Here is a 20794-nt window from a genome sequence, read left to right as displayed (position 1 = left end):
TTTAATTATAAATAATAAATTATAATGTATCTGAATTGTGCGTAAATATAACTATATTCAATAATATGTAAGTAATAATGAGAGCTAACGATACACAAGTTCAAAAGGTGTGCCAAGTGAAAGACCTGCTACCTATAAATGTTTCCAGCTCCAATTTTGGTTCACCAATCAAATTTTATCAATGAGAACACATCTATTATGTTTTTTTCTCAAAACATGATGCATTGTAATTGTTTCGTTGTGAAATTGAAAGCCGAAAAATGAAATATGTTGATAATGACGAGTGATGAGAATGGAGCAATATCACTTCCTTCTGTTATATCTGACAATTTTTCTGCCCTAACAAATACTTCAACAAATAAAAAAAAATTTCTTGATAAAAATAGGTCAATAATCACAGAAATAATTCATTTTATACAGTACAAGAGTGTAACTGTACTATTTAAATCACTATTTAGGAGAACGGAGGCTCAAAGATATAAATCTAAACAAAGAGTTTATTATTCAATTTTTAAGTACGATCTCCTCAACTATTCTAGCTTCGACCTTACACTTGGGTTTATAATAATTACACTAAGTTATGTACAATTCAGTTACGTACCTGAACATTGCTTTTCGGTATTTACATTAAAATTTGAAGTGTATAAGATACCTTGAAAGGTGATGTTTCCGGAAAAAAAAATTAAATATGATAACAGTCCTATTCAAATCTGTACATGCTTTTTTGTCATTTTAAAAGCTTTGAGAAGTTAAAATAGTAGAAATGTACGGCTTGTTATACAGAAAGAAATTAGACAGTATTATAACGAGAACTTCTAAATTTCATTATAAAAATTTAGCGTTAACATTTTAAATTCGCGAATTGGAAGCATTACCTTCAAGTTTCCACAGGTAATTTCCTCTCTTATAAACTAAAACTACCCCTATTTGCTACATTGTAGAACATACTACAGATACATGTCGAATTTAGCCATTGGAACTTTATGACTAATCTTATTATTTATGTGATGTGTATGCCACTGTATCTCCAAAAATGTGCCCCTTAAGAAAGAAACTGGTATAAACGGACGCAGGCAGTGTTACAGCGTAGCAATTATTTGTTCGAGCTATGATGCAAGAACCATGATCTTATTTGGCAAGAATGTAAAGTTGACTATAAAATGGGTTGCATAATGTAAAGGCCTTTACAAGACATGGCAACATCACTAATAAATCTATATTAAATGAAACATTTTTTTGAATAAATGTACACGTGATAGATGGAAGTGTAAAATGTGAGAAGGTAAAACTTTTTCTTAGACAATCATTAAATCCATAGGTATAGGAACGAATGAGAAGTTAACTAGATTTATAGTAACTAGCTACATGATACAAAAAATTGCCTCAAATTTACTTGACGTACAGCACCAGTAATAATGATATTTGAAAAACTTTAATAACTACGAAACGTCAACCTGTTACATTCGAAATAACAATTTTTTGCCTTACGAGCTACATAATGAAGAACCAATTTTGAACGGAAAAAAGATATCCAACTAATCAAATGAAAACATAAGATTAAATATGGGATCTGTTCGACAAATAAGTTGTGATTAACACAAAATACCTCGGTTCAGTAACAATTTTACAACAACTTGGATAAGAGACTACAGAATACATCACGTGTAATAGGAAAATTAAGTTGCTTCATTAGGCAGTGTAAGTCATGGGTTGGGAGAATATTTTTTAAGACATATTTTGATATATTTCACGAGCTGCAGTCTAATTTATCTATATGCTTTTCGTGTCTACTGTGACCTTACATACTAGTAGTCTACATATTTCAGTTTGATCAAGAGTCATAAGCTTACTGTTATTAAGGCAACTGTTTTAGGTTTCCACTCAAAAGTGTTACCAATCCAATCCTTAAGTTATAATCCTAAAGACTAATTGTACATTTGTGTGAACGACAGCATGCTTATTTGAGACTCGCGTCAGTTCTGCATCATTTTGTTCTTTTTTATATGTTCAATCACAACATGGTATGTTGTAAGATTTTTGGCATTTTTAATTCGACTAAAATAATCAGTTGTTAGTTGCCGAAAAACTAAATGAATTTGCACTGCTAAATTTTATTGTCATACAAATTTTAATAATTTTTTCGGACTTGTGAAAATGTGAACTCACATTAATTTTCTGCTCTCTTTACGGTCCCACTTCACCAATGAATTACAATGTCCACAAGTAACGCTGAATAAATTCGAAACATCTGTCAATACAAAACCAAACATAACTCGATTGTTCAATCGTTGAGTGACTATTTTGTTAGACTACAAGTACGTAACTTCACACTAAAAAATTCTGATGCCCTCTTACTTCCATGAACTCACAAAGATCGTTGTAAAAAAATTAGGATAAGGAAGATAAATTTTTTGAAAAATAATAATAACAACAACAATCTTATCTCAACATTATAAAGGATTACTTACACCAAGCACACCGGGCGCTCTGAGATAAATATTATTGAAATTTAGCAAAGAAAGTAATTACGGGGAATAGAAATAGAGACAGTTGGCTCACATCGCATCAATGCTAAGCATCTTAAATGTGCTAGCATCACCAGTGTTATATATACTAGAGTCCACTAAAGTTAAGTGGTTAGTAGTTACATTGGTCCGATACGACTGACGCCCCCTGTAGGTCATCAGGTAATCTACCTCCGTTGCACAGTCTTCCTGGAATTAATATCACGTCAAATAAGAGGGTAGCTGCACAATTTGTTACGGTGGAATATAACGATACAATATAGTACATTCTTTTACTATTTATGCTGAACGCACGCTTTTGCTTGTAAAACTCACAAACATTCTGCACTAACACTAACACGCTACACATTGTGTATCCTACAACGATATATGGATGCACGCGTGTTTTAACGTTTCTTACTTAGCACAATTTCATATGAACCTAGATGGGCCAGTTCCTGGACGGTGATGAGCATACGGCGGAGGCGGGCCTGGAAAACGTCTTTGGCGTTGATGAGGAAGCAACGGATGATGGGGACCGACTGTTCCTGCAGAAACGGTAGCATGCTGGAGGAGATGCGAGGCCCCATCTCCAAGATCCAACTCCAACTCCTGCTGCTCAGCCAATTGGAGGGCACCGAATGATGCAGTTGCCATAGCTACATCTGGCATTATGTCTGACAAATGTCCGTCGCTGCACGAATTGTTCTCAGGCTGCTACAACAATTGTATAAACATAAAATTAGGTGGAACTCTAGAGCAAGCGTTTATGATAATTCGAAAATAACAGCAACAATTACCTCTCCAGGAAGTCTATAGTTCTCTCCTTCGGTAACAATTGCTGGAAGTTCATGTCTGTGAGAATAAGTCGATGCTTGACGAGGAAACGTCATGTTTCTACCATAGCATACTGGAGCAACATTCCCCACGTTACTTCCTACATTTCCACTGTTGATCTCTTCTACTCCTGTTATATTTTCATCTGGATCACCTATGCGATAGCAGGCTGCATTCTGAAGTCAAAAGAAATTATTACTCATGTAATATCCGTTCAAAAATCAAATTTCTAACTAATATCAACTGATTTCACGGAAAGTTATTAATATTTTGCACGTGACCAATATATGTATTGCTATTTTAATGCTTTTGTTATTATTATTTAATACTAATTCGTCTCTAAGGAACAAGGTCGAATCTAAAAATGAATCCCTTGAATTTTCAAAAGGGTACAATCATGCCACAGGTTGCAAATTTAAAACTAAAATTCATTGAGTTATATTTTAAATTACCTCAAGAAGATCTGCAACTGGATCAGGTAGATTGAACTCTCTTACAACACGCAACCGTACCTGCCGGTTCACTTCATGTCGAGATGACAGAGGCAGACTGACTGCACGCTGACAACCGGGCGATTGTCTCAATTTTTGTTCTCGTTTCAGCATCGCCGACATAGTTGCTGAGTCTGGAACTAAAAGAAGGTCATGTTTCTCAGTTGATTGATTCCAATTATTTGTTAAGAATCGAGCATTAAAAAAGTGTATTTAATCATGTTATATCATATTAGGGAGTGAAGCGATTTCTGATCACTAAGGATTTGAATTTCACTTCTTCAGCGAAGAAAATCAGATAAACCTCGTAATTTCATTGGAAAAAAAAAAAAAAAAAAAACAAAAGTAATCATAAGCAGTTTACCTGGCAGAGCTGCAGCTAAAATATCAAGACCAACAGCACCCATTGATCTTGGCTTCTCCTCAACCATATAAAGAGTGTCCGGAATGTCAGGAATGTAGCGCGCTCTTCGTAACCTTACCAATTCTGCCTCCTGAACTAACTGTTCTTCGACTAAAGCCTGATATAAAATATACCACAGCCTATTAGGTATTATAATAATTTTTGAAACTTATTCGTTGACCCATCCCATTTTCATGATAAACGTAACGTTTTCATAAATAATGTACCTTTATCTCCTCGTAATATGGCATGAATAATCGAGGCCTCACGAAAAGACCATTATTTTTGCCTCCTCTAATCCAAGCATTTACTCTCAAGTTTTCTCGTTCATCTCCTATCATATGACTTGGTGGAGTGGATACCAGACCTCTTCGAATAGCCTGTACGTCAGAAAGGAATTGAATTTGTGACAATATATGGTAAAACCATAGACTTCGATTGGATGAGACCATTGGAATAATATATGTAACTCGCCATAACATCAAATTCGTATATGAACACAGGATTACAAATATGAAAATGGTAAATTATTAATTTCATTGGGTTGCTTACTTGAGCCAAAATTTCACTACTTGGTGGTAGAACATGATCCATTCGAACAAGGGGTAACAGTTCGCTGAGTATTTCACGTAATTCAACGTCACTGAGATCTCGTTTCTTGACACCTTTTCTAGTGACCGAATGCGCGGTATGACTAAGAAGATTGGGTTCTCGATCTTCCATTCTGCGAACCAATTCCTGTTCACCCCATCTGAGAACGGCCTGCAATACCTCAAGCTCACTTGCTTGTAGAAAATGGCTCTGGAGGATGCTCATCAGATGTGCACGATCCAATTGGTGAAGGACCGGAGATGATGCAATAGGTTGAAATTCTTCTCTCAGAAAATGTAATGCTTGTCTATGAACCCACGCCGACCCATGCGGTTGGCTACCCCATCTGAAATTAATATATTATAACTTGAGGTTCGTGACTAGAATTTATTGATGATGAAATGGTGTTTCAGTTTAACAAACTTTTTCATATATTGCTCTAGACATAATAGATATTTTTGAACTCGTACATATCAACATAACATGATAAACAATATAAATTTCGAGTATGCATTAATCAAGCATGCTTACTTAAGCACGGTAGGAAGAGAATCTAAGGTGAGCCATTCCAGTATGAGATCTTCACAGCCTTGAGAGAGTATGTCGAGTTCGAGAAATCTGCCTATTTGATAGAGTTCCATAGCTTCTTCTAAAGGACTTGGTCTCACTCTTCCTGTATGTGTTAGCGCCTGCACCTACAAGAGATTAATGATGTAATAATGAAATGATTAATTTTTATGGGTTTCAAACGAAGACAAATGCTTGCACTATCAATAGTTATCTCAAATTGAATTGTCAAGAAGTAGTATACGCCTCACCTCTCCTAGACTCCCTGCACTGTTTCCACACCCACTGCCTCTTAGTATCAATGATAGATCAACTGTGTCCAAGTAGACAGCATGAAGCAATACTCTTGCATATCTCTTAGGTATCACACATTCATCTAGGACTATTCTAGTGGGTATATGAAGTGCTCTTTCTGTGTGATCTTCCCCTGATCTGGTTCGTCTTTGTATCAAATTTCTGAAAAATGGTGATCTAGCAGATAGTATGGCTTTATGACAAGGTAGCTCCAACTTTGGTCGGAATCCGTATTCCGAACTCCCACTATCTGGCCTCTGGTAGTCACCATCAGAGGTGAAGACCAATGCAGCGTCTGCGTAATCACCGGTGTCTAATAAATATCTGAGATCATGTTCAAGGGGGTTTGGCGTACCAAACTCTTCTCCTAATCGCCGGAGAAGAGCTATATCGAGGGACGCGTCATGCGGACAGATGTCTCCTGTATATAAATAACGTAGGAGTGCAGAAAACATCTGAACATCTATTCCAGGTGTTCTTAATTCTAGGCATATTCGAGCACCGTATCCTGAGGAGAAAAAAAACTTGCGTAGTGTTTTCAACACACGAATTTATAAATCGTATCAATAAGATATTTGTCCCCTTATACTGATCGTGAGTGAAATTTACCTGGACAGCCTGTCAGTAGTTCTCTAAAATACGGGCACCGAGCCGATAGGAGTGCTCTGTGTACTGGAAAACATGCTCCTCTGTAGACAAGGTCAGCATCGGTACAATGCTTATAATCATACAACGTAGATAGATCTTGTTTAAAAGTTGCAGCTGGAGGTCTCGCGAGCTCAGCTTGTACGTGTAGATCTTTCAGAGCAGCTAATGCCTCGTATTCTTCCAAAAGTGCACCAGCTTCTAGAGGGCTCCAACTCGAGACCAATTCTCTAATAACTCTTCCATGGTCGCAGGCCTTCGACGAACGTCGTCTTCTGATAAATTTCTTTCGCAATGTTGCAAATCCTGTTACTTTCTTCTTTCTCTCGCTGCAACAGTAAAGCAATATTGAACTAATATTTACCTATCACTGATTCAGGATTTTTATTATCGAGAGAAAAAATGCCAAAATTACAAGTTTAGGTAATTGCTCCATGTGGATACCATGCCAACTATATGCTGTTTGTTTTTGGAATACAGCCTTTCCTGCAGTTTCTGTTACTATGGTGACACTAAAATATTATTTGGAGGCTAAAGTACCATAACAGTTCAGATTTAATTATATAACATATTTCCGGGAATGCCGAATAATAAGAACATCGATAAAGATGAAACGAATGAATTACCCAAACTTAAACTACCAAAATTATTTGAAACCGTAGATAATAACGAGAAGAAATTTATTGATGCATTAAAAGCAGCAGTTGCCATTCCGTCTGTGTCACATGAGAAAGAATGCTTTCCTGGTTTACTCAAAATGGTAATAATTATGTCGATATGAAATCTGCCTTACTAATCTTATGAATTTTTCTTCTGAGTTTCCTAAATGGATTCAATATTTTAGATGAATTGGTGTAAGGAGGAACTGGAAAGTGTCGGAATGATTGTTGAAATGGTTGAAAACAAAGCATCTGGCGCTGATGGCGATATATTACCCCCTGTTCTTCTGGCGAGCTTATTTGTTAATGATCAACTAAAAACAATCTGTGTGTATGGTCATATTGGTGAGCTTAATAATTTACAGAAAACCGAAACGATTATATCTTGGTAATAGTAGTATTTGAATTGATAATTGATTGTTTGAAGTGATAGAATCCAGTTATTTGAGAATTCTGTTCCAGATACAATACCGGCAAATAAAGATAGTTGGGAAACAGATCCGTTTGAGTTGACGGAAAAAAATGGAAGATTGTATGGTCGGGGTGCATCTGATAATAAAGGTCCTCTAATTTGTTGGTTCAATGCACTGAAAGTATATCGAACAACAAACACGGAGCTTCCAGTCAATATAAAATTCGTTATTGACGGAATGTCAGAGTTACAAAGTCCGGGGTTACAAGAGATTCTCTGGAGAAAAGAAAACTTTTTTAATAATGTTGAATACGTTTGCTGCACAATTGACAAAAAGGTTCAAGATCGGCCTTGTTTAATATATGGTTATCGAGGTGTCTGCCATTTTTCATTCCATGTTAACTGCGGCAGTAAAATGATCGATAGTGGAACTTTTGGCGGCATGTTCAATCAGCCAATTGTAGATGCAATGAATATTATCGGATCGCTAATTGACAAACATGGTAAAATCGCTGTAACTGAGGTACAGGAATATATTAAAATACAGTGAACTGCATGAAGCATTCACTTACAATTGGCTAATATGGTAGTCGGATTACAATTAATTTCCATAATTTACACTTTCACAGGTGATGAAAGATGTTGCACCAATTTCAATAAAGGAGCAAAAGCTTTGTAAAGAAATTGCGTTTGATTTGAAAAAAATAAAAATGCGTACTGGAGCAAATCGGTTGCTGCATAAAGAGGATGACATACGTTTAATAATGCACAAGACTCGATTACCCAGTATTACAGTACACGGTTTTGACCACGAACTAGACCCTAACGACAAACAGGCATTACGCTCTGTATCAAATAGGTATGTTCAGAAAATACAATAAAAGAATTTCTAGACATTTTAATTAGACCCAAACCACATATGACAAATTTTTTCAAACTCATACTTTTAATAATTACAATATTTTTATAGAGTTGTTGCTAAATTTTCAATTCGCACTGTACCAAATCAAACATCTGCTGAAACTTATCGCCACCTCGATAATTATGTCACGAAAATATGGAATCGATACAAAAGTGTAAATCAATACAGTTTTAAAATGGACCTTGGCATTGATCCTTGGCAGGATGATCCGTTCAATTCGCATTACCAAGCAGCAGCAGCAGCAATTGAATCGGTCAGATATTAGAATAAAATCAATTTCAATTTACAAAAACAACATTTTACTCCCTATTATTCCCTATTTATTCTAAAAATGATGCATCTCTGAATATAAACTATGACAGTACAAGCAGTAAAAATTGAAATTTGAAAGAAAAGAATCCGTCAGCTTCCAGATATGCAACTAAACCTCATATTTTATCTTCATAATTAGATACCAGTGTCGAATTAAATTATGTAACATTTACACTTTTAGCTGTATCAAATGAAGCCTGTATACTTTTGCCAAGGTCGTACAGTTCCTGCAGTTGCTATACTACAACTTATATGTACAGGAAGCAGCATCTTGGTCCTTCCAATTAGGTATATATTAGCGGTTTTTTAAAAACTCAAAACATCTTAATATTCCATATTTACCCTTAGCACCACAAGGGTGTTCTTTAAAGTCAAAGATTAAATCTCTTGCAATATCAGCTTGAGAAAATTTTTTTACCACTGTTCATCCTCTCCTCAAATATCCCAGTAAACATTCATATAAATATACTTTTAGTGGACATAATGACATGCCGCATTCAAATTTGGAGTCTATTTCCAAGGAAAATTACATCAATGGAATAAAAATGATAATATCGTATATGTGTTACGTATTCGAAACAAAGTAATCGAAACACGGAATAAGTGACGAAAAAAAGGGTAAACATTAACGTTAGGTATGAGAATAATGATACAGAATAAAATGCAAGTAAATATTTTTGTTATCAATAATTTTTACAGGCAGTGTGACCAAAATCATAGATAAGTAGTTGTAACAAAGTTTCAGGTGTATCTCTCATACAATAATGATTATTTGGTGAGACGAATCGTTAAGTGAGTTATAAGAATAAATCTCAAAATGCCATGGTTAAATAAAGTTGTATTCAAATTTTCTAGGTACACATAATTTGTAAAGCAACGTACCGAACAATGATGCCCAATTGATCAGGATTACCAGTGGATGAAAGCCTAGCTGCCTGAATTGGGTCTCCACCGATAGCGGCGGGACTGGAAGAAGCTGAAGCTCCCATCCTCTGGGTCATGCAAGAATCATCCCCTCTCCTACCTCCCGTCAACCAACAACCTCCACCCCCGCCTTGCCCTTCGCTCTCTCCACCTCGCTGCAACGCACACGGGATCAGGATCCGGAGTATGTTCATCGCTCGCCCAGACACCAGCCTGTAAAAATTAAATAATGTCACAACATAAACAAGATTGAAATAATTGTGTTATCATTCCATTTAAATAGAAGAAAAGGGGGATATTTTGCTTGAACCGAATCATCTAGTAATTCATATTTTAAAGTTTTTTTTTATGCAAAAAAGTATATCATTATTCTAGTGAGAAAAATGTTTTTACAAATCAAAGCACTTGATTATCAATTTAATCAGTTTAGATACCTGCGGCTAATCAAATACACTTTTCGTTTCTTACAAAAAATACATAGAGAAAAGTCAGTGTCTCTAAATGTATCGGGATATTCCATGAACACGTGAAAAATCCTAAGTTGCTATAATTTATGAAAATAAATGACAAGATCCAGTACAAGGTTTACCTTTACATCAATTTACATATATTAACAGAATGGATTGAAATATAATAAATGTACTCAGAATACTAAGAATTTACAAGGTGGTATAACAATGTAACTAAACCGATCCACAATAATTGATTTATAATGACAACTGATGAAAAGTTAATGATTTTAGGTTTCTATTTATGAAACAGTTTGTTGTAGCGATAGTTACAATTGCGTCACTATTCAATTTAAGTAAACTTTAAAAAAGTAAGCTGAGTCTGCAAATTTTAACAGTTGTTACATAACTTTCCTAATACTTTGAATAATTGCCGAAATCAATTGCTTAATTCATGAACCAAAAGCTTCTAGAGAAAAATATATTCAAGGGACAGCTGATTAAGTCACCGAATCACATCTGTAGTTGCGATAAGTTCACAATATCATGAAAAATAGTTTGCAGAAGACTTTAAAACTTTTACAACATTCAATGAACAAATTACGTATTTTCATGATGAATAGCTGAGAGAGAAATGATAGATGATGATATAAACAAATATTGGTACACAAAAAAAAAAGAACTACAATAAAGTCAGCTAAAGTCTAGGATAAACACGTTAACAAGTGTTTTAATTACAGTGAATAATGAATATAGTTAGCATTGTGGAATCGGGACTATTTTTCATTGACCCTTTTTTTTTCTCTGAGAGGGGTTTATAGGTCAATCACTAGTCAGCTGAACCACCTAGCAACCCAGCTGTTTAGCACCTTGTACGAATCTGCAATCACTTGGTATTACGGAATGATCATTATCATATTTCAAGTTGTCACTTTAAAACACTTTATTTTATCGCTCGATTGAAGTCGGCCTAGATTGGGATGCTCCGAAAAGTTGTACATAATTTGCATTTCGCAACAACGCACGTATCACTGTGTCCAACGCTATGATTTTCCATCCACGAGGTTAAATCTGCCGCGAGGAAAATGATCTTACTGTGGATCTTATTACCTGGGTCTATTGTGCACATATTTTTTTTTATTACTAATTATGCGCTCAGCATAACATCACTCGTCAATCAACACACAAACACCCATCAGACAACACAGCGGCAGCCATGTTTACATTTGAGATGCACCCCGGATGCCCGACAACGTCAATCTCTTAGCCACAATATTGTTTTGAAAATTCAATGAAAAATCCTCTTAAATCCGTCCAAAATTCTTTGGTTGTTATAAAATTAATTTATACGCTCAACGATTGTTTAATTTTCGATAAATCTACGCGATCTCAAAGATTCTGCGTATAGCTGACAAGTCGTTAATCAAATCAGTATAATTTATTGAACTTTGCAAAATGTTGGCGATTCTTTCTCTCTGCCTAAAACACGTTTTCTTATGTTCCATAGAATAATGTGAAACCATTTTTTATTTACTATCAATGATCTGCTGATTACAAATTTGTTTCAATTCCTCAACTGACTATCCATCTCCCATCGTGAAATCTGACTTCCGGATAACCCGTTAGCGAATATTTGCAGAAGTTTTGCTCAGCGGTGATACGGCGAGTGTGCAGGCAGTGCCCGTCGCAAGTATCCTCAAAACTAAAATGTTCCCTCTGCGAAATATCGTCCAAGTGGCACCTCGAGTCTGTCGTATAGCCGGACAGCAAAGAGGTCTCGTAAGTGGACCACCTCGAGTCAGAATTTCTTTTCCAGTGAGTATTTTCTTCGTCATTAATCTCACCGTCTCTAATTTTTCATCTCACTTTCGTATTATGTAATGAAACATTTCAGACGGTTGGCAAGTTTTTGTCTTTTTTCCAAGGAATCCAAGTTACAAATGCCAGAAGAAGAAAATTTTCCACTCTTATATTGTTACGCGACGACGTCACATTTTTTTACCCCAATGTCACGTGATTTTTACAGAAAGACTGCAATGATTACGAGTACGCGCATTGCGAACCTAACCTAAATTAAGTTGAATTTCGAAGAATAACTACGTTACTTTTATGATGTTACTATGAAAAAGTGTCCTGTCGATGGAAAAACCTCTAATTTTCATTTGAAGTAGCAATAATTTTGTTGACCAAGCTTTCTCTCTACATTGCGTCATGTTTAACGCTCAAGTCCACCAATTAAAAAGAACCTCACGTAGATTTTTTGCACGTATCTGAAATAAGTAATTTTTATCAATTTCGAAACGAATCATTTTCAAACACTTCCTACTACTGTAGCAAGTAAATCACCTGATGAATTTGTACTTACAAATTGATGCAAATTAGCCAGTGACAAAAGTTTTCAGTTCATTCTTGTTGGATGTTTGACAGTTCTCACTGAGAATTTCAAATTCGAAATGTTTTTGATTTTTAAGAGTTCAAATTAACAAGTTTTTTAAAACCCTATTAGCAAATACCATGCCAAGCTCGGGCTCTTTTTCTAAGACATGACTTTACATACTTCATACAATCAAGTATTCTGTGCATGTTTTTCTGGCTTACACAAATGAAATAACCCACGTATTCAACACACGGGTGTACAAACAGCAGCCTTGAATGATTACAAATATACTGGAAAGTATAAGAAAATTAAATTTGTCAGATTAACAAGGCTAATTCTAAAGTGATGTGGTACAAATTCTAAGAATATTTAAATAAATTGAGTCCTATGTACAGAAAATTGTATATTTCATTAATTTTAAGAATCCTATTAGCTATTTTGAATGAGTGTCGAATTTTTCAATTTGTATAAAATTTGTAAGTGCATTTTTATTGGTGCATTGATGAGTGTACTGTCTACAAACCGTGTAATTAGAACGTGTTACCGTACTTATCATTATTATTATTATAATAATGTATTTTCTTTAGTGCTGATTTTTAGTTTTCTGTACTATGGAATTATTAACATGTTTCAGGAAAAGGTCGCACATGGTATTATCATCGCAGCCGGTGCATCAGCAATCCCGATATGGGTTGTGACCCATATTTCGGAATACAAAGGAGCCGCAGAACCAGAAGAATAATTCTATGTGTACAGTCCATTCTGGTCTTAGCCACTGATCAGTCAGTTTACTCAATAAATTATTGATGTCACGTACAACATATACCTATTCTGCAAAATCTCTGTGTCGTAAAACATAAAAGAAAGCAAATAAAACAAATGTTGTATTAACATTCCTTATTCAATGACTTATACCATTATATTAAAATAGGTGTAATGATAATAGCATGAATAATAAACGAGAAGCAGTCTAAACTCCATATTATGCTACTGAAGAAGCTATACTCACCATCAAGATATAGGGATCATCTCCAAAGTCTTTTCCAGGGAACATTATTCGTACGAAAAATATTTTCATATTTTAGGCAAATCATTTTCTTTTAAACACAGACAACACTGAAGGGTTTTCCGCAATTAAGTCGTGCATTAGTCACTATATAAACCAATTCTGGTTGTGATTGCTCATGAGTGATTTAGAATCCAGACATATGACTATGATATGAATTGAACGCTAATCATGAGAAATTCTAGTTTTGTAAACCAAAAATAAAAAACTATTTTAGCCCTGCTTCCACGATTTTCAACGTCGTAAAAACGAAAATTCAAAGTTGCAAAAACACAGGAGTGAGTGCATTTGTTGCGTTGTGATAATGAATGCAATCTAAATGGTGAAAAATTCACATATCTAATTTCGTTCCTTTTAAACACGTCGCAATGTGGCGACCACAAATCGATTACTGAAAAGTATTTTCTTCTAATCAGTTATCAGACTAACGCCTTTATCTAGCCACTCATACGATATAAAACAGTGATAGCGACCACGTAGATTTACGTGCAGGTAGGCCGAGACGCTTGTCTGTTCATCAACCGTCTCAGGCATTGGTTGATTTGAAGCCGACCCCTCTTCAAGGTGTTAACATAAAGATTAATAGGGCATCGGCTCACACCGTCGAGGAATTTTCACTCGGAAAGATGTTGGCTATCGTTGCGAGTCGTCCGATCCTAAGATCCGCCGTCGACGCCCTTGCAAAGACGTCTGCACGGAATAACTCCCACTACCAAGGGCAAGTTTCTGGACCACCGCGAGTGAGGATATCGTTTCCGGTAAGTTTGCAACCTTTTATTTATATATTCAGGGAAAACGGAATACATTAGAACTCGTTCGATTGAATAGTTGCGCTTTATTTTTCTCCGAAAATAAAATATTCCGTGACGAGAAACTTTTCTTGAATATTGCGTATAGAGGATGTATTTGGGTACCGGTTCACTTCAACACTTCATTAGCGACATGGAAATCGGCTTAGGTTTAATAATTGCGTCCAAGTTTTATCGAATTTATCAGTCTTATCAGGTATAAACTGCCTACGTTGCGTTAATAGAAGGCTGCACAGCAATGTTGTTTCGACATTTCGAATACCGAGCTCACGTGAAAACATTAACAATTTTTCTTTTTTTTTGGGATATTCATATTTTGTACCATCAAGAACTACGAAATCTACCAAGAGAAAATTCAATAATAAAATTAACCGTTAACGAGAAAAATCGAAAAAACCGAAAATTTTGACCTTTGACCTTGAATAACTTTTTAAGCACACATGGTATCGATGGCGACTTTTTTCTTTTTCTTACAATGGTAAACCCAAGGTCTCTACCAAAATTCAGCTCTGTCGAAATTATTGTGTTTCGAAATGTCTAAATTGACCAGACTAATAGTCGGTTACAGAACCAAAGTAAACTATAGGATGTAAGATAATTATGTATGCATAATGTGCATACGTCGTGTGCTTCGTTGACTACCTCACTGCTACCCTCATTGGGTTACCATAAAATAATTACAGAATTGGACCTTGTTACAGGAAAAAGTGACTCATGGGATTATAATCTTCATCGGCTGCACTATCATTCCGACGTGGGTAACCTTGAACATCCCAAAGTATAATCCACAGGACGCCGATGACGAGTAGGATGACCTTACATGACAGTAGATGAGACTTTTTCTGGATTTGTAGTGTACTGAATTAAACATAACTTACTTACATAGCTCTATATTCGTCAACATTGTAATTCAATTGACATGCAATAAAATTGTTGAAGGCCATTCCGATTGATCTTCTTGATTTTGAGATCTGTGAATCATTTTTCCGAATCATTGGGCAACTGTAATCTGCATGGACAACAAATTAGGAATGCATTGGACCGTGTGGGATTACACAACTGTTTGCGCTCTTTCAATTATAATGAACTAGAAAAGAGATTAGACTGGGTGGTATATTATATAGTGAACAAGGCAGATTTCTATAAAAAATCAATTACATTTTATTTGGTTCAGTTGACATCCGTGTACACATTCATTCTGATTGTGAGCCAGTCACATCAGTTAATATAATTTAAATTCTTATTGTTAAAATGGACATAGGTATAAATCATGGTTGTCATATTATTTACAAATAATTACAATGTATAAAACATAAACATCAGTCTCATAGGAACATTCAGTACAGCTACAATGAAAAAATTAGTAAATGAAAGATGACTTAGATGCGCAGTGAGGAGATTCGGCAGTCGTAAGGGACTCGATAAAAGTTTAGGTGTTTAGTCGACCTCTTCGACGGTCGGCCCCGAGTTCCGTCCTCCGGCTTGCCTGAACTGCGCACCGCAGTCTTGAGGGCCGGCAGGTCCGGCGCTGTTCTGGTGAAGCTTGGCCATCACCGCGGAGCATTGTTTCTGAAGCGCCTCGAGCTTGTGCTGGTACTCGTCCTTCTCGGCGAGGGTGTTGTTGTCGAGCCAGCGGAGCGTCTCCTCGCAGAGTCCGCTTACCTCATCCCTGTCCTCCTGGGGGAGCTTCGCCCCGTGCTCCTGCAAGGCCTGCTTGACGTTGAACAGGTAGCTCTCGAGTTGGTTTCGAGCGGCGACCCTTTCGCGTTGCTCGTGGTCCTGCTCCTTGTACCGCTCAGCCTCCGCGAGCATCCGGTCGATTTCCTCGCGGGACAGCCGACCCTTGTCGTTTGTGATTCTCACGTCGCTGCTGCGACCGCTCGCCGTGTCTTTGGCGGTCACGTGAAGGATCCCGTTGGCGTCGAGGTCGAAGGTCACCTCGATCTTGGGTACGCCGCGAGGTGCCGGGGCGATTCCGCTCAGCTCAAATCGCCCGAGCAAGTTGTTGTCCTTGGTCATCGCCCGCTCACCCTCGAACACCTGGATCGAGACCCCGGGCTGGTTGTCCGCGTAGGTGGTAAAGGTCTGCGTCTGTTTGCAAGGGATGCGAGCGTTGCGCTCGATGATGTTGGTCATGACGCCGCCGGCGGTCTCGATGCCGAGAGAGAGCGGGGCCACGTCGACGAGGAGCACGTCCTGGAGGCTGGAGCTGGCGTTTCCATCCCCGCTGAGGATGGCCGCCTGAACGGCGGCTCCGTAGGCCACCGCCTCGTCGGGATTTATGGAGAGGTTCAGCTGTTTGCCGCAGAAGAAGTTCTGCAGAAGCGATTGGATCTTCGGGATTCGCGTCGAACCCCCGACGAGGACTATGTCGTGAATCGCCCGCTTGTCCATCTTCGCGTCGGCCAGCGCCTTCTCGACCGGGGCGAGGGTGCCGCGGAATAGGTCGGCGCAGAGCTCCTCGAAACGCGCCCGGGACACCTTCGTGTAGAAGTCGATGCCGTCGAAGAGGGCGTCGATCTCGATGCTGGCTTCGGTGCTCGACGAGAGCGTGCGCTTCGCCCGCTCGGCCGCTGTACGCAATCTGCGGAGCGCGCGCGGGTTCATCCTCATGTTCTTCTTGTACTTCCGCTCGAACTCGGCCGCGAAGTGCTCGACCAGCCTCGAGTCGAAGTCCTCGCCGCCGAGGTGGGTGTCGCCGGCGGTCGCTTTCACCTCGAACAACGAACCCTCGTCTATCGACAGGATCGAGACGTCGAAGGTTCCGCCCCCGAGGTCGAATATCAGGACGTTTCGCTCGCCCTTGAGGTTCTTGTCGAGGCCGTAGGCGAGGGCCGCGGCCGTCGGCTCGTTGATGATCCTGAGAACGTTGATGCCGGCGATGGCGCCGGCGTCCTTTGTCGCCTGTCTCTGCGAGTCGTTGAAGTAGGCCGGGACGGTGATCACCGCGTCCTTGACCGACTGGCCCAAGTACGCCTCGGCCGTCTCCTTCATCTTCGTCAGCACCATCGAGCTGATCTCCTCCGGGTTGAACCGTTTCGTCTCGCCGCGGAACTCGACCGCGATCTTCGGTTTGCCCCCTTCCTCGACGACGCGGAACGGCCAGTGCTTCATGTCTGCCTGGATCTTGGGGTCGTCGAATCGCCGGCCGATCAACCGCTTCGCGTCGAACACCGTGTTGCTCGGGTTCATCGCGACTTGGTTCTTGGCCGCGTCTCCGATCAGCCGCTCCGTGTCCGTGAACGCCACGTAACTCGGCGTTGTTCTGTTTCCTTGGTCGTTGGCGATGATCTCGACTTTACCCTGCTGCCACACTCCGACGCACGAGTACGTCGTTCCCAAATCAATTCCGATTGCTGGCATCTTCGCTTCTTTTACGTCTGCGTATATACCGTTATGCTTTTCACCAAACAACTTCGCGTTCTTGATTGCTTCGAATAACTTGCTTTTAACTGTCGCGTGTTTCGCTTCGATGCGTATCGTTTCGCTTGCGTTTGAATACTGCCGGGCTCTGCGTGTCGCCGCCTATTTATACTCCCGCCAGTATTTCCCGAGTCGCCGCGAACGTTCTAGCAAATGCCAGGCTGCCGATACGCTCGCCTCGTTCGTTGTCATGGATACGGCGCTACACTGCGCCACGTGATATCTATAGGCTGTCATCGGCGCGTGGAACGTTCGATGCTCGAAACTTCCATCGGGCCGCGACGATATGTTCATTCTAATAAGATCAGAGCGACACTAAGGCAATTTACGTAACAGTCTATTTCATTCTTATTCATTGACAATGAGTATAAAAGTCGTTGCAGTAAATCATTTTCTCTGCCCAAGCCAGGCGAAATTGTGACGTAGCGGATCTATGCTGAAAATCTCAAGTATCAAGGTTGAAACATTTTTAGCAGAATTAATTTAATTCTACGATGAAATATCATTTGTTCCTTCATATTCCAAGACATAAAGAGTCTAAAAACTTTGCAGACCTTTGTGCTAAGGTAGATGTTTATTTTGTGTGCTAATTTTATCGATCATCTAAAATTCGAATTTACGTATATCCAAGATCAATGGCTCTGCCTGTCCATAGTCTGTACTTCTCTGGCAGCAATACTCTATTCAATCTCAGTATTTTCTAGATCATTAGAAGAAATCGTATATCTATCTATCCAAATTGTCCATGACATCATGGTCCTTACTTGGCGTACTCAAATATTCCAAGGTCAACATCTGAAAAAATGAAACATGTCTTTACCACGCGAGTAATTTTACTCAAATTATGCAATCAATGATTTACAGTATTCAGTCAAGTTGGTCAGTTACACTGAAATTGAATTATAACATTTTTTGTTGAAGCATACCAGGTTCCTTTTTTATATTAGAAAAGAAAAAACTTCATGAATGCTGAGTATTATTCAGCCCAGACAATTTTATTTTTGAAATATTGATAAGAGTTGCGATAATTAAAAATTAATATCACATATATTGCGTATGCAGATATGCACACCAGCGCATAAAGAACCGAGATTTTCAAATAATGCCATGTTTTAATCATGTGGTACTAGTTAAAAGTTTTTGGTATATCTCACTTTTTTCAGCTATTCTATGTTGTTATGACGGTGTATTGGGCAGTCTTGGCACCTTTGGGATTGCACAATCGTTTACAGTGGCGCAAAACAGTTAAAAGATTCAGCTTGGTTTTATCCAGTTTCATTGTGGTATGGTTTTGGTAATCTTCCGCCGTGAAGAAGTAAACTATAAGCATGACAGCATTAATTAAAGCTTCGGGATTTGGAGTATAAAGTTTAATTATAAACTAGTGAAATATAAAAAAAACTAGCATTAATTACCTCGTTCTCCAGTATTAACACTCTCCTGCATCTTGTAATGCATGTACAAGTTTAATTCACCTTTTTTCTTTGCACCGTTCTTACCCAGTGCCAGCAGGCTATACTTAGCTTTCAGCACATCGTTGATTGTCGATACGAAGCGGTTGATGGTGTCGAGAGACTGGCGGCCAATCATGTACTTTGGTATAAGATCAAACTCTTTCGTAGAAATCGGTCTCAGTCTTGGGAATATTTCCGGCTCGTTGAAAAGGGTCTTTTTACAATCTTTTACACTGTTTCGACTGGTCTCTTCAAAGACGTCCTCTAATGAATCTATTTCAAGACTGTGAGTGCTCTGCATGTTGGGTGGTGCCTTAATATATTCCCTTTCTTTGACTACATTTGCATAATCATAAAGTAGTTGGGGTGAAATGTTATTCTCCATGTGGCTTATGCGGTTATTCAACTTCTTCAAATTCTCAACTAAGTTCTGTTGGGTAAAAAGTCAAATGAATCAGTCCATCAAGTAATACTAGTAATTTAGTCAGAGCAAAGCATTTTTCTAAGTCACAAGTTTTTACCACTAACTCCGCATTTTTCTTCCTTAATTCCTTCAAATCTGATTTGGCGGAACTGATCGCACTGAGCAAGGAGAAAGTCGACTCTTGAACCTCTGACAATTCGCTGGCGATGACTTTTTTGTCTGAAAAAGAGACAATAACATATTGACGTTAAAGAAATGAACAAAATAATTTCCACAACCGATTTGGTTATTGTGCCTTTAATACTCACTTTGTATCAAAGTTGTTGCTATCGTAAGTTGTTCCAGTTTTGTTTCATGCTCGACTAAAACATCTTCCACAGATCCAGCCATCGTAGATAATATAAGAAAGTATTTACGAAGTACCTGTAAACTGATGTGATAAAAAAAAACACTGGACCTACACGACAAACGGCTTTTGAAACGGTACGATTTCAAACGATACAGCGCACGGCATGGTAGGGGAAGAAGTTACAATGAAACGTGGGGAGAAAGGGAACGTTTTATTGGTGCAGTTAGACGAACTAAGAGCTACCTAGTGGAGAATTACAAAACTGTTACAAAAATTTGCACTAGCGTGTGCAGGTGCAGTACACGAACTTCGTGCAGTATAATCGTTTTTAAATGGAAATTGCTCTTCCCCAGGTAGCATTTCATGCGCCGTCAGATCATGCAAGATCTTGATCGGCAGCGCCATGCGGCAGAATAATGCATGATTGCTGTATGGCGACGCAAAACAAGCGAGCAAACAGCAAAGCTATATGGGACTGTCAAACAGAGCTTGCTGCAGCATTCATGCGACGTCTACCGCGATTATGTTCTTCGTACTTCGCAAGCTTCGCAACTCTACAGTCTGTTTTATAGATCGTACAGTACTCTTGATTTTTCTGGAATATACAAGAAAATTTTCATGACTTTAGAAAAGATTTGAGAATGTTTCCCATGTTTTTAAAATATCTTAAAACATGTCCCGTACGTACCTTCGGAGAACATTCTCGATACTTCAAGAACATCCCGGAATATTAGCAGAACTTTCGAGTACATTCAAGACAAGACTTATCCTTGACGATTATAGGCACTCTAGAACATTGCAGAACATTCGACATGATTCTCAAAGTTCCTAGAATGTTCGATTTATATTCGGATATACCTATATACGTCAAGTTCGAAATTG

General features: G+C 38.4%; 4 protein-coding genes and 1 long non-coding RNA gene across 12 annotated transcripts; 2 read left to right on the top strand and 3 right to left on the bottom strand.

Annotated features, from left to right (window-relative positions):
• Window positions 1-479: 479 nt before the first annotated feature.
• LOC124181542 (BTB/POZ domain-containing protein 7) lies at window positions 480-13612 on the bottom strand. 8 transcript variants are annotated; one of them, XM_046568211.1, is made up of 12 exons: window positions 13397-13612; window positions 9520-9774; window positions 6297-6661; window positions 5645-6195; window positions 5358-5521; window positions 4788-5172; window positions 4463-4615; window positions 4197-4353; window positions 3794-3972; window positions 3305-3517; window positions 2947-3221; window positions 480-2714 (listed from the first exon to the last, which is right to left on the bottom strand). In XM_046568211.1, exons 2-12 carry the CDS (start codon window positions 9753-9755, stop codon window positions 2693-2695), a joined length of 2700 nt encoding a protein of 899 aa, XP_046424167.1. In that variant the 5' UTR covers window positions 9756-9774; window positions 13397-13612; the 3' UTR covers window positions 480-2692. The 8 variants fall into 8 exon arrangements, with proteins under 8 accessions (XP_046424167.1, XP_046424163.1, XP_046424165.1 ...); XM_046568207.1 differs by lacking the exon at window positions 13397-13612 and adding an exon at window positions 11121-11260; XM_046568209.1 differs by lacking the exon at window positions 13397-13612 and adding an exon at window positions 10857-11112.
• On the top strand, window positions 7726-8839 carry LOC124181553 (cys-Gly metallodipeptidase DUG1-like). Its single transcript, XM_046568228.1, has 3 exons — window positions 7726-7926; window positions 8033-8262; window positions 8819-8839. Exons 1-3 carry the CDS (start codon window positions 7819-7821, stop codon window positions 8829-8831), a joined length of 351 nt encoding a protein of 116 aa, XP_046424184.1. The 5' UTR covers window positions 7726-7818; the 3' UTR covers window positions 8832-8839.
• On the top strand, window positions 11254-13278 carry LOC124181554. Its single transcript, XR_006870500.1, has 2 exons — window positions 11254-11825; window positions 13022-13278. It is a non-coding gene; the product is annotated as an uncharacterized LOC124181554 (long non-coding RNA).
• A 1787-nt stretch (window positions 13613-15399) lies between the features above and the next one.
• On the bottom strand, window positions 15400-17765 carry LOC124181544 (heat shock protein 70 B2-like). Its single transcript, XM_046568215.1, has one exon. The coding sequence runs from the start codon at window positions 17623-17625 to the stop codon at window positions 15700-15702; it is 1926 nt and encodes a 641-aa protein (XP_046424171.1). The 5' UTR covers window positions 17626-17765; the 3' UTR covers window positions 15400-15699.
• Window positions 17766-17962: 197 nt separating this feature from the next.
• On the bottom strand, window positions 17963-20720 carry LOC124181549 (spindle and kinetochore-associated protein 1-like). Its single transcript, XM_046568221.1, has 6 exons — window positions 20601-20720; window positions 19872-19986; window positions 19661-19782; window positions 19101-19569; window positions 18840-19005; window positions 17963-18480 (listed from the first exon to the last, which is right to left on the bottom strand). The coding sequence occupies exons 1-5, from the start codon at window positions 20631-20633 to the stop codon at window positions 18854-18856; spliced, it is 891 nt and encodes a 296-aa protein (XP_046424177.1). The 5' UTR covers window positions 20634-20720; the 3' UTR covers window positions 17963-18480; window positions 18840-18853.
• Between the last annotated feature and the right edge of the window lie 74 nt (window positions 20721-20794).

The sequence above is a fragment of the Neodiprion fabricii genome, chromosome 4 (genome assembly GCF_021155785.1).
Source record: "Neodiprion fabricii isolate iyNeoFabr1 chromosome 4, iyNeoFabr1.1, whole genome shotgun sequence".
In the NCBI taxonomy this organism is placed as follows: domain Eukaryota; kingdom Metazoa; phylum Arthropoda; class Insecta; order Hymenoptera; family Diprionidae; genus Neodiprion; species Neodiprion fabricii.
Note: the sequence above shows the minus strand (reverse complement) of the source record. Positions and strands in the feature narration are given on the sequence as shown.